At 41.5% G+C, this 13,216-nt stretch overlaps 1 protein-coding gene across 1 annotated transcript; it reads right to left on the bottom strand.

The window, feature by feature from the left end:
• Positions 1-8,481: 8,481 nt before the first annotated feature.
• Positions 8,482-9,468, bottom strand: LOC142291719 (uncharacterized). The gene is made up of 2 exons (XM_075336496.1): positions 8,740-9,468; positions 8,482-8,639 (listed from the first exon to the last, which is right to left on the bottom strand). The coding sequence occupies exons 1-2, from the start codon at positions 9,466-9,468 to the stop codon at positions 8,634-8,636; spliced, it is 735 nt and encodes a 244-aa protein (XP_075192611.1). The 3' UTR covers positions 8,482-8,633.
• Between the last annotated feature and the right edge of the window lie 3,748 nt (positions 9,469-13,216).

The raw sequence follows: 13,216 nt of genomic DNA, 5'->3' as shown, positions 1-13,216 counted from the left end.
TCCAGATGCCTAAAGTGTCCTAAAAAATCAAATAGATACCTATATATAATAAATAGGTCCGGTTTCTTAAATTGGTAGTGTTACATCAATGTACACAATATCAGAGATGAACAGTCCTAAAAAAAAAAGAAAGAACAATAATCGTAAGCTCATAAGTAGACTGCATTCAATGAGGGCTAGGTCAAAAACAGCAAACAGTCCTGCAAAAGGGTAAGTGACACATATATGGATTTGCTCCAAAAACCCTGCTTTGTCCTGGAGACTCCATAAATACCTGTAGATAATATATAGATCCAGTTTCTTTCTCACTTAGGTTATTAATATGCACAATCTCAGAAGTGTACAGTCCTACAAAAAATGAGAATAATCTAATGTGCAACAAAGTAGTGCAGCGGGGAAACAAAGAAAACATTTGATATATACCTGTGGAAAAAAGGTCCGTTCAAAAGCATTCCATATAGTGGCCAGGTGTACTATTTACCTAGAGAAAGGAATAAATATGATCACAATAGTGATCTTCCTATCTGGCCATACATGCTATAAGAAGGATGTTATATACAAAAGATATATATATATATAGTATGATTAATAATCCCTTGAGATGTCCTGTAAAGGGAAAAGACACCAAAGGTGTAAAAACATACCAGTAGCCGCTCCAGGGAAAAACTCAACCTGCAAGGACACAAGGGTCCCGAGCGCCAAAGCACATCTATATCGCAGGGGTCAGATGTTGTGTCCTGTCTTGTGCCCAGAAAGTGTGTGGCGGGTCCTATGGACAGAGGTGGTTTAAACCTCCCGCGACCGGAAATGAGCAGTATAAAAGCCCGCCCTTCTTGCTGAGGATCCGTGACTGACAGATCACTTCAGCCAATCCTGTGATGGCGTCTGGATTGGTCATATATCCAAGATCAGCTTGAAGGAGGATTGAGGAGGACGTACCACGTCACCAGGAAGTGACGTGTCGCTAGTCAAAAACAACAGGGCAAAGCTGTGAAAGACATAGCATGCATGAGTAAAGGGGCGGTATCAGATGGCCAGGAATGACGTATCGTTATGCACGATAGTGGGGCAGAGTCAGTCATTCATACAGGCTAGATTACTGTTCTTAGTACAGATAGAACTGTGGAGGGGGCGTGCCTAGTGGCCGAAAAGGGCATTTAACTCATGCAGAGCTAGAAAGAAGATTATAGAGGCAGTGCCCATCAGTGAGACAAGCCATATCGCTACAGTGCGGGCTGACATCATGTAAGATAAAACACTTGTGTGAACCCAGCCATGGAAACACACATTCGAAACACTTGCAAAGAGGACATCTCATTAATATGGAATGGGGTAGAGCTGATATCGCACCACTAGCAATGTTTACTCAATTTCATCGCTTAGACTTAAGCCAGTATCAGCGTCCAAGGAACGATGCCTAGTTCAGCAGAACTGACATACTCAGAGTCGCAGAATAGCAGAGGATAACCAAAAAGTTCCTACATTCTTATAGTAAATGAAATGAGGTATTCACTTGGGTATAATGGTCTCCCCATGGATTACAAAAGGCATCCAATGAAAAAGGGGGATGTAAGCAAAAAGAAGTATCATTAAAGGACAACAGTTGTATAGACATAGCATGTGTCCCCACAATTAATAATAGGGCACCACACATAAATGTAGTTGAACAATATCAATTCTATAAATATAACCTATGTCCCCAGACTAGGAAAGGGAGGGAGGGGGGAGGAGGGGGAGAGGGAAGGGGAGAAGGAGGGGAGTGTGTGTCAGACCATAAACCGGCGACCTATTTAGTTAACCTGATATATACAACAAATAATAACACCAAGAGAAAGCACCTACAGTGCCAAAGGTGCCAGGGGAAAGGGGAAAAAACAGGACTGGGATTCATTTGATACCAGGATGCTCCTGTCTTCCATACTCCTTCTGTGGCACCCTTGATAAGCCAGGACGTCACAGGTACTACAACAACACACCCCACACCCCGGCTAGGCATATCTAGGTCAAACACAAAACCTTGTTGCCTCCCTCCAGGGGCTGATGTCCACACCAGGGGGTGGGCCAGGAGGTTGGCCCTGCCCACCAAGGAGTTCACAGTCCTGGAGGCGGGAAAAGGGATCAGATTAGTCTTAGAGTTTTGAGAGTGAAGTGGTAGTAGAGGAGACTGATCGTGTCCGGGTGCGTGGCCCAGGCACATACAGCAAGGTTGGCAGACGGTGGTGACCGTCTGCAGGAGAGGCTGATTGACGTGAACCGTAAGGACCGGGGACGGGCAGTGGCCCGCCGGTACCGGATCGGGGAGCGAAGAGAAGCCAGCACCATTCGGCAGGGCTTACGGACCCCGACCAGGCTAGGTGTCGCCGTAAAACCGGTCAAATCCGTTAGCGAAGGGAACCTCCGGGGTTTCCCAGCAGTCAAGACCCGAGTGAAGGCAACCGCTCAAACCATGAAGGGAAATACAGTCACCGCCAAGGCTACAGTTCCCAGGGTCAGAGCCTGCGGGCAAAAGGGGCTCCCTCAGCCTCCATCTAAGCTGGGGAGCGGGTTACCGGTGGGAAGCCATTGGAACCGTGAACGCAACACAGGTGCAGGGAAAGGCAGTCACCACCAACCTACCGGGAGAACTACCACAGCCGTCTGTGGGACCCGTCCATCCAGCCGTTTGCTTTACCGGAGACTTTGTGTTCATCATTGGCTGAGTGAGTACCACTGTGCCGTGCGGCACCGCGCTGCCCCCGCGACCCTACACCTCACCAGTCTCCGTAACCCGCCTGCCATCCCTCCCTCACCGGGCCCCGGGACAACCAACCCCCCTACCCATGGAGGGGAGAAACAACATCCAAGCTGCTCCCTGTCACCGCTCCCGGGATCCCCGTCCAGAGCAGCGGTGGTGTCACAACCTCACCACAACCGTGGGTGGCATCACGGACAATATCCCTAAACCAAACTACCCCTTTCACTCACGAGCGAGGAGCGCCGCTCTAGTCCCCGGGATCCGGCCCACCGCTCGAGCCACCGAGCAGCAGCAGCAGCAGCCGGACCCGAGCAGTGGGTGAGCGCAGCGTCCCCTCCTCTGCCCGCGACACTTCTCCCCCTCCGTTTCCCCTCCCCACCTTCCCTCTTTCCTATTGTATCAATTTAACCCCTCAGGATACTTCTGTCTGTGTTATTTAGAGACAAGTTTCTGAATGGGAAAACTTGTTAGCGTACAGCGAGAACAACTATTATTGTCATGTGAGTAATATATCCAAGAGAATCTCAATGATTTTTTCATCTTGATTGATTTATTGATAGACACTTTTTGTCCTCTCTTTTTCATATTCACACGTGTGTTTTATTTACCCCTGATGATCCCCCAGCATTTCGTTAGGTGGGGGAGAAATGCGTCGGGAGAACATGGGGTGACAGCTACTTTAGCGGGTCTCCTACAGCTCCACCTAACAACTACCATCTAATTCTTCAATAAACAAGAGAACATATTAATTGTTCCAGTGTATATATACATGAAAACCTACAGAAAAACCACTGAAACACATGTTATATAGACAATAATATTTATTATTGAATCAAATATGTAGACAAGAATAAAATACAAAGATTATGAAAAAAGGGGGGAGGGGAGGAGGATGCAGAACAATGATGATACAGAATAACCCCCAATGGTCACCCCGGACTTGTAATCAAGGTGTGTGCAAATACAGTTACAATCAATGCAAGTAATGTTAGGTATACTCATGGAATAATGAAACCGAATTAGTCCATGTAGTCAAAAGGTCATATAAAGCCGTAGGTGTGTAGGAAATAAGGAGCATGAATATTTAATCCTATAGGCTCAATTTTTCCCTAAATAGATCTCTAGAGAATCTGGTAGATACTCCTCACTAAATTAGAAAAGCTATTTTAAAAGGATAAATTCGGTATACATGTGACCATGTGCATACAATGACAATTCCAACAGTAGATGCTGAAGCTGTAGAACGAGTTCTTCATATACTGTATTCAAGCTAGGCTAGTGGATATAATCACACCAAAGCAATTTTAGAAATGTATAAAGCACTATATGCAACCCCTGTCAGGTGGAGCTGAGATGGAGTGCACCACAATAAGATAGGCTAGTGCCTAAGAGAAATTACTTAAACATGTGGGTACTGAATCATATTAACATGTATATAAGCAATATGGAAAAATACGTGTATTCAGAAAACACTCCATATGTGCTCCACCAGACTGGAGGAACCACATCAGCCAGCAGTGATGTATTTATATAGCTCAGTTGTTAACCATACAAAAGATGCTCAAGATGCTGAGGCTGTGGAAAGAATTCCTCATATATTATATTCTGGCTAGGCTAGTGGATAAAAATACACAAAAACAGTTTTTTGAATCTTAATAATATATATATAGCGCACCATGTGCAACCCCTGTCAGGTGGAGCAGAGATGAAGTGCATCACATTAAGATAGGCTGGTGCCTAAAGGAAATTACTTGAACATGTGAATACTAAATCATATCAACATGTATGTTGGCAATATGAAAGGATACGTGTATTCAGAAGACACTTCACATGTGTTCCACCAGGCTGGGGGAACCACATCGGCCGGCAATGATGTAGTTATAAAGCACAGTTGTTAGCCTATTATACGATGTATATATAAATGTATATAGGGGTTCTGTTAACTATCCACTAGTCCGTTAGACAGTCCGTTAAACAGTAGCTACGGAAAACAATTTTATCTGCAGAAAGTCTGTTTAACCAGATTAGAGGATAAATACCATTCAAGAATAAACATGTATGTTGGCAAGTTAATACATCTAGAAATGAAGAGTGCCCAATGCAATAAATGCTACAATATATGGGCCATAATTTCTGGTTTACAGATGTATCCCTGAAAACACAACAAGACTGTTCAGCTACTGCAATTGTTAGACCTATTTAATGCCCAATGCAATAAGTGCTACAATATAAGGGCCATAGTTTCCAGTTTTCCGGTGTATCCCTGAGCATGCAGCAAGTCTGTTCAGCTACTGATGATAGTAAACCTAGAGCATACTAACTTAATCACATATAGATGCACAAGGGCCATCAATGAATTACTTACATATAGGAGACCACTGGGAGGCTTCCCAACGCGCGTTTCGCCGTCTTTATCAAGGGAAACGTGAGTGTGTATGGTGTGGGGTGCCTTTTAAAGAGTGTATGGCGTCCGAGGGCGCCACATGCACGGCCGTGCGGCGTCTGTCGTCACTTCCGGTTCCGGGACCGCGGCACGCAAGGCGCGATCCCGAGACAGGAAGCGGCAACAGAGGTGAAGAGTATTGCGTGTAACAAGCGCATGCGCATAAGAAGTTCTTATGAGACATAGATTAGGATGTCATTTATGATAGCGTAAATATAGATTCATGTTGTTGTATTCACAAGCTATATCTATATTGCAAGGCACGCTCAAAAATGATGGAGGAGCCTGTACAGTTTATCCATATTAAAAACATTTAACTGTATAATGATATAGTAAGCCAACATATATTATACATGGCATAGACACAGGAAAAAGCTGAGAAACCCCCCAGTGTTGGCCATACACAGTCGTCATACATAGAATACAGATTCTTACAATATTAAGAGTAAAAGACACATAATAAAATATATAAAAAAATATAAAAGACATGTAAAGTGGATGTGTAATTAAAGTGAAAAAATGGTAGTGATAAAAATGTGTGTCAGATGGGTAGGTGTAAGGGATAACAGTGTAAGTATATCCGGTGAAGTGAAGCTGTGACCACTGTGACTAAAGAGTGAACGAACCTAACAGTGAGAAATTACCATGTTGTATGGGGGGAAGGAGGGGGGGGGGGGGTTGGGAAAGTACAGGACATGTGGAAGTGACGTTATAAATAATGTCCCCAGAAAGTAAAATGGGACATATATGACTGTGGAATGGCTAGTGAATGTGTAGGTAAAAACGTAGGTATAAAAGAAGGGGGGGGGGGGGAAGGGGGAGGGGGGAAAAGGTTAATCATGTTGTAGTTGGGGGAAGTTTGTTTGGGGGGTTGGCAGGGGCTGTGAAAGGTAAATAAAAAGTATGTGAGGTGAAGGTGAAAGTAAAATGTGATGTATAAAACACTGTACAGGAATCTCAACAAATCATCTTGGTGGAATTAATTGTTCACCGAGCCGTCCATGCGAAGTTGTCTGATGTACTTGTTGAGGGATAAAAGGCACACAGGTGTTAATGGGATGGAACTTGATGGCGAAATAACTAGGATTAAAATAAGAAGAAATTAGTACAAATGAAGAAAACATGTTAAAAACAGATTAAAAACAAGTTAAAAATTCAGATGGGTCAAATTGGCTATCATGATAAAGGCTTGGGACAAATCTCATCACTCAGAACCTAAATCTAACGATCATAGAAAAGGTGAAAAACTCAGGGATTCATTAAGGCCTATTGGTGTAAGAGCATTTAGTGTGGAAATCCATCTGACTTCCTTCTGGGCCAAAAGCTTCTTCCAGTTGCCTCCTCTTTCAGTTATTATCACTCTGTCTATGCCACTAACTCTGAGTTGGGTGTCATCGCACTGGTGAAATTGTTTGAAGTGTCTTGGTATAGTCTTCATTCCAGAAATATCATCTATTTCCTTGGCTGCTCTGATGTCCAAGACGTGTTCTCTCGTCCTCCTGCGTAATTCTCTAGTAGTCATTCCTATGTAGATCTTATCACACGGACATTTTGCACTATAGATTACTCCTATTGTGCCACAATTAATTTGGTGTGTAATCTTATAGGCTTTTGTACCTGTTGCATCAGAGAATTCTTCTGTAGTGGTGATATTATCACACGCTACGCATCTACCGCAAGGTCTGCAGCCCCATTTCGGTCCTTTACTATTAAAGATACCCCTGGGTTTTTTCTGTGAGAAGTGGCTATTGACTAACAAATCAGCCAGATTTTTAGATCTCCGGTAGGTGATTGCTGGGTTTTGTGGAATATATCTCGATAATGCGGGGTCCAGTAATAGGACATTCCAATGTCTCTTTAGGGCCTGCCAAAGTTCATTATTTCTGGAATGAAAAGTTGAGATGAATCTTACCATATCAGGGCTATTGGGTTTCTTATTGTGATTATACAGTAATTCCGTCCTATTTGCAAATTTTGCCTTCCTATACCCTCTCTGTATCGTTTTCTCACTATATCCTCTCATTTGGAACCTCTGCCATAGGTCACTAGATTGATGTTCAAAGTTTTGATCCGTTGAACATATTCTTCTTATTCTGAGGAATTGACCTCTCGGAATGCTGTTAATTAGGTTCCTAGGATGTGCTGATTGGGCATGGAGTAAACTGTTGACTGCCGTCGGTTTTCTGTATACATCTGTCGTTATGAAACCACTATCATCAATATTAAGAAGAACATCCAAAAACTCCATATTATGTCTTCCTGCTTTGTATGTGAATCTTAAATTGATGTCATTCTTATTGATATATTGCATAAAGACAGTCAAGTCCTGTTGGGAACCCTGCCAGAGAAAAATAATATCATCGATGTAGCGCCCCCAATAGGAAACCTTGTCCAGGTGGGGGGCCACATCGGTATAAAAAAGGTCCCTCTCCCACAGCCCCAGGAACAAGTTGGCATATGGGGGGGCACAAGCTGCCCCCATTGCTGTTCCCTGGAGCTGTAGGAAAAAAGACCCATTAAACAGAAAAAAATTGTGTGTTAGTGCAAACTCTAGCAGGGTTAATGTGAATTCACAAATGTCATCTGGGTGGCTAGACATTTCCAAATAGAATTTAACTGCCCTGAGCCCATCCGCATGTACTATGGATGAGTACAAAGCCTCCACATCACATACCACTATCAGGGTATCTTCATCAAGTTGTATTCCATCTAACTTCCTCAACACATCGGAAGTATCCTTGATGTAGGACGGGATCGTTTCCACAATTGGTTTTAAAATGTGGTCTACGTAACGACAGATGGGTTCACATAGGTTGTCAACTCCGGAGACAATTGGTCTGCCTGGGGGATTTTTGGCGTCTTTATGGATTTTAGGAACCATATAAAACGTAGCAATTTTGGCCTCAGGTTTGAATAGATATGATAGTTCTTTCTTGGTGATTGTATTATGGTCCACCGCCATCTCTAAGATATGTAAGAGTTGTGCCTTAAACGATATCAGGGGATTGAAAGTAAGTTTCTTGTATGCCTTTTGGTCACTGAGATGTTTTAGGACCGTATTAAGGTACATCTGTACCGGCCATAGTACAATATTCCCCCCTTTGTCTGAGGGTTTTATAATCACATCATCCATAGCCCGTAGTTCTTCAATTGCTATCCTCTCCTCTCTCGTGCAATTGTCATGGGGTATGGAATGATGTATTCTTTTCAGATCATCTGTGACTAGTCTGACAAATATGTCTATGTTGGAATACATATTAGATGGTGGGAATTTGTTAGATGGTGGAATGATGTTTTTAGGCATTCTACTTACTGGTGGTGGAGTCTGTTCATCTAGTAGGTCCTGTAGAATTCTCACTGTTTCACGTTCTTTTGCTGTAAAGAATATATCTGGTCCTTCATTTTTGTGGAAGATCTTTTTGAAGGTAAGCTTTCTAGCGAATAAGTGTAAATCCTTTAACGCTGTAAAGAATTGAAAATGAGAAGAAGGTGAAAAAGTTAGACCTTTACTCAGGATTTCAAGTTGGGGTTCCGTGAGAATTTTATCTGTAAGGTTAATTACCTTATAGGAATTATTCCCATTCTTCCTGTAAGTATTCTTACGGAATGGCAATATTTTCTGTTGTTGATCCTGGTTCTTCCCGGCCCCCTTAGCTGAAGCACCATATGACATATTGGAAGTGGTACTATGTTCTGTGTCTGACGAAGCCACCGATGAATATGATGGCATGCGTTGTATACGTTTACTTGTTTCTGTGCTTTTCCATTTGTAAACTCTATCTTTTTCATAGTCTTGAAGATCCCTGTGAAACTTTTTCGTTTTGTTATCTTTGATTTGTTTTTCCCATATTACAAAGGATTTGTCTAGGTCTTCATGAAATTTTTCCCTTTCGGGCTCAGAGAGTATCTTCATAAGTTCATCTTGTTTCTCATTTATCTCACCATCGATATCTTTTATGGTTTTGGAATTTTTGTCGATGATGAGTTCCAGATATTTTTTGGAGCAATTATTACTGGCCAATTCCCATTGTGCAGTGAACTCCGTGTCTTCTTTACCATAGGACGGGAACACTTGAACTCTCAGTCCACGTGGGACCATATCTTTCTCCAAGTAATTTTCCAGTGTCGTTTTATTCCACCAGATCTTAGTTCTGCGGTGGAATAAACTAGTGAGATTTTGCTTTAATTCTTTGGTATTAGACCCATCTAAATTCACTGTTTGCAGCTTCTCTCCCTTAAAAATGGATGCAGCTTGGGTGACCCAAGATGCTTCTTTGGTGCGTATATCCATACTATGAATGGATTTAAGCCTCTGTGAAAACACAGGAAAATACTTCAATAAACAAGAGAACATATTAATTGTTCCAGTGTATATATACATGAAAACCTACAGAAAAAACACTGAAACACATGTTATATAGACAATAATATTTATTATTGAATCAAATATGTAGACAAGAATAAAATACAAAGATTATGAAAAAAGGGGGGGAGGGGAGGAGGATGCAGAACAATGATGATACAGAATAACCCCCAATGGTCACCCCGGACTTGTAATCAAGGTGTGTGCAAATACAGTTACAATCAATGCAAGTAATGTTAGGTATACTCATGGAATAATGAAACCGAATTAGTCCATGTAGTCAAAAGGTCATATAAAGCCGTAGGTGTGTAGGAAATAAGGAGCATGAATATTTAATCCTATAGGCTCAATTTTTCCCTAAATAGATCTCTAGAGAATCTGGTAGATACTCCTCACTAAATTAGAAAAGCTATTTTAAAAGGATAAATTCGGTATACATGTGACCATGTGCATACAATGACAATTCCAACAGTAGATGCTGAAGCTGTAGAACGAGTTCTTCATATACTGTATTCAAGCTAGGCTAGTGGATATAATCACACCAAAGCAATTTTAGAAATGTATAAAGCACTATATGCAACCCCTGTCAGGTGGAGCTGAGATGGAGTGCACCACAATAAGATAGGCTAGTGCCTAAGAGAAATTACTTAAACATGTGGGTACTGAATCATATTAACATGTATATAAGCAATATGGAAAAATACGTGTATTCAGAAAACACTCCATATGTGCTCCACCAGACTGGAGGAACCACATCAGCCAGCAGTGATGTATTTATATAGCTCAGTTGTTAACCATACAAAAGATGCTCAAGATGCTGAGGCTGTGGAAAGAATTCCTCATATATTATATTCTGGCTAGGCTAGTGGATAAAAATACACAAAAACAGTTTTTTGAATCTTAATAATATATATATAGCGCACCATGTGCAACCCCTGTCAGGTGGAGCAGAGATGAAGTGCATCACATTAAGATAGGCTGGTGCCTAAAGGAAATTACTTGAACATGTGAATACTAAATCATATCAACATGTATGTTGGCAATATGAAAGGATACGTGTATTCAGAAGACACTTCACATGTGTTCCACCAGGCTGGGGGAACCACATCGGCCGGCAATGATGTAGTTATAAAGCACAGTTGTTAGCCTATTATACGATGTATATATAAATGTATATAGGGGTTCTGTTAACTATCCACTAGTCCGTTAGACACAGCATCAAACAGTAGCTACGGAAAACAATTTTATCTGCAGAAAGTCTGTTTAACCAGATTAGAGGATAAATACCATTCAAGAATAAACATGTATGTTGGCAAGTTAATACATCTAGAAATGAAGAGTGCCCAATGCAATAAATGCTACAATATATGGGCCATAATTTCTGGTTTACAGATGTATCCCTGAAAACACAACAAGACTGTTCAGCTACTGCAATTGTTAGACCTATTTAATGCCCAATGCAATAAGTGCTACAATATAAGGGCCATAGTTTCCAGTTTTCCGGTGTATCCCTGAGCATGCAGCAAGTCTGTTCAGCTACTGATGATAGTAAACCTAGAGCATACTAACTTAATCACATATAGATGCACAAGGGCCATCAATGAATTACTTACATATAGGAGACCACTGGGAGGCTTCCCAACGCGCGTTTCGCCGTCTTTATCAAGGGAAACGTGAGTGTGTATGGTGTGGGGTGCCTTTTAAAGAGTGTATGGCGTCCGAGGGCGCCACATGCACGGCCGTGCGGCGTCTGTCGTCACTTCCGGTTCCGGGACCGCGGCACGCAAGGCGCGATCCCGAGACAGGAAGCGGCAACAGAGGTGAAGAGTATTGCGTGTAACAAGCGCATGCGCATAAGAAGTTCTTATGAGACATAGATTAGGATGTCATTTATGATAGCGTAAATATAGATTCATGTTGTTGTATTCACAAGCTATATCTATATTGCAAGGCACGCTCAAAAATGATGGAGGAGCCTGTACAGTTTATCCATATTAAAAACATTTAACTGTATAATGATATAGTAAGCCAACATATATTATACATGGCATAGACACAGGAAAAAGCTGAGAAACCCCCCAGTGTTGGCCATACACAGTCATCATACATAGAATACAGATTCTTACAATATTAAGAGTAAAAGACACATAATAAAATATATAAAAAAATATAAAAGACATGTAAAGTGGATGTGTAATTAAAGTGAAAAAATGGTAGTGATAAAAATGTGTGTCAGATGGGTAGGTGTAAGGGATAACAGTGTAAGTATATCCGGTGAAGTGAAGCTGTGACCACTGTGACTAAAGAGTGAACGAACCTAACAGTGAGAAATTACCATGTTGTATGGGGGGAAGGAGGGGGGGGGGGGGTTGGGAAAGTACAGGACATGTGGAAGTGACTGCACAATGGGAATTGGCCAGTAATAATTGCTCCAAAAAATATCTGGAACTCATCATCGACAAAAATTCCAAAACCATAAAAGATATCGATGGTGAGATAAATGAGAAACAAGATGAACTTATGAAGATACTCTCTGAGCCCGAAAGGGAAAAATTTCATGAAGACCTAGACAAATCCTTTGTAATATGGGAAAAACAAATCAAAGATAACAAAACGAAAAAGTTTCACAGGGATCTTCAAGACTATGAAAAAGATAGAGTTTACAAATGGAAAAGCACAGAAACAAGTAAACGTATACAACGCATGCCATCATATTCATCGGTGGCTTCGTCAGACACAGAACATAGTACCACTTCCAATATGTCATATGGTGCTTCAGCTAAGGGGGCCGGGAAGAACCAGGATCAACAACAGAAAATATTGCCATTCCGTAAGAATACTTACAGGAAGAATGGGAATAATTCCTATAAGGTAATTAACCTTACAGATAAAATTCTCACGGAACCCCAACTTGAAATCCTGAGTAAAGGTCTAACTTTTTCACCTTCTTCTCATTTTCAATTCTTTACAGCGTTAAAGGATTTACACTTATTCGCTAGAAAGCTTACCTTCAAAAAGATCTTCCACAAAAATGAAGGACCAGATATATTCTTTACAGCAAAAGAACGTGAAACAGTGAGAATTCTACAGGACCTACTAGATGAACAGACTCCACCACCAGTAAGTAGAATGCCTAAAAACATCATTCCACCATCTAACAAATTCCCACCATCTAATATGTATTCCAACATAGACATATTTGTCAGACTAGTCACAGATGATCTGAAAAGAATACATCATTCCATACCCCATGACAATTGCACGAGAGAGGAGAGGATAGCAATTGAAGAACTACGGGCTATGGATGATGTGATTATAAAACCCTCAGACAAAGGGGGGAATATTGTACTATGGCCGGTACAGATGTACCTTAATACGGTCCTAAAACATCTCAGTGACCAAAAGGCATACAAGAAACTTACTTTCAATCCCCTGATATCGTTTAAGGCACAACTCTTACATATCTTAGAGATGGCGGTGGACCATAATACAATCACCAAGAAAGAACTATCATATCTATTCAAACCTGAGGCCAAAATTGCTACGTTTTATATGGTTCCTAAAATCCATAAAGACGCCAAAAATCCCCCAGGCAGACCAATTGTCTCCGGAGTTGACAACCTATGTGAACCCATCTGTCGTTACGTAGACCACATTTTAAAACCAATTGTGGAAA

The sequence above is a fragment of the Anomaloglossus baeobatrachus genome, chromosome 1 (assembly GCF_048569485.1).
Source record: "Anomaloglossus baeobatrachus isolate aAnoBae1 chromosome 1, aAnoBae1.hap1, whole genome shotgun sequence".
In the NCBI taxonomy this organism is placed as follows: domain Eukaryota; kingdom Metazoa; phylum Chordata; class Amphibia; order Anura; family Aromobatidae; genus Anomaloglossus; species Anomaloglossus baeobatrachus.
The sequence above is the reverse complement of the archived record's forward strand: the minus strand, read 5'-3'. Positions and strand labels throughout refer to the sequence as shown.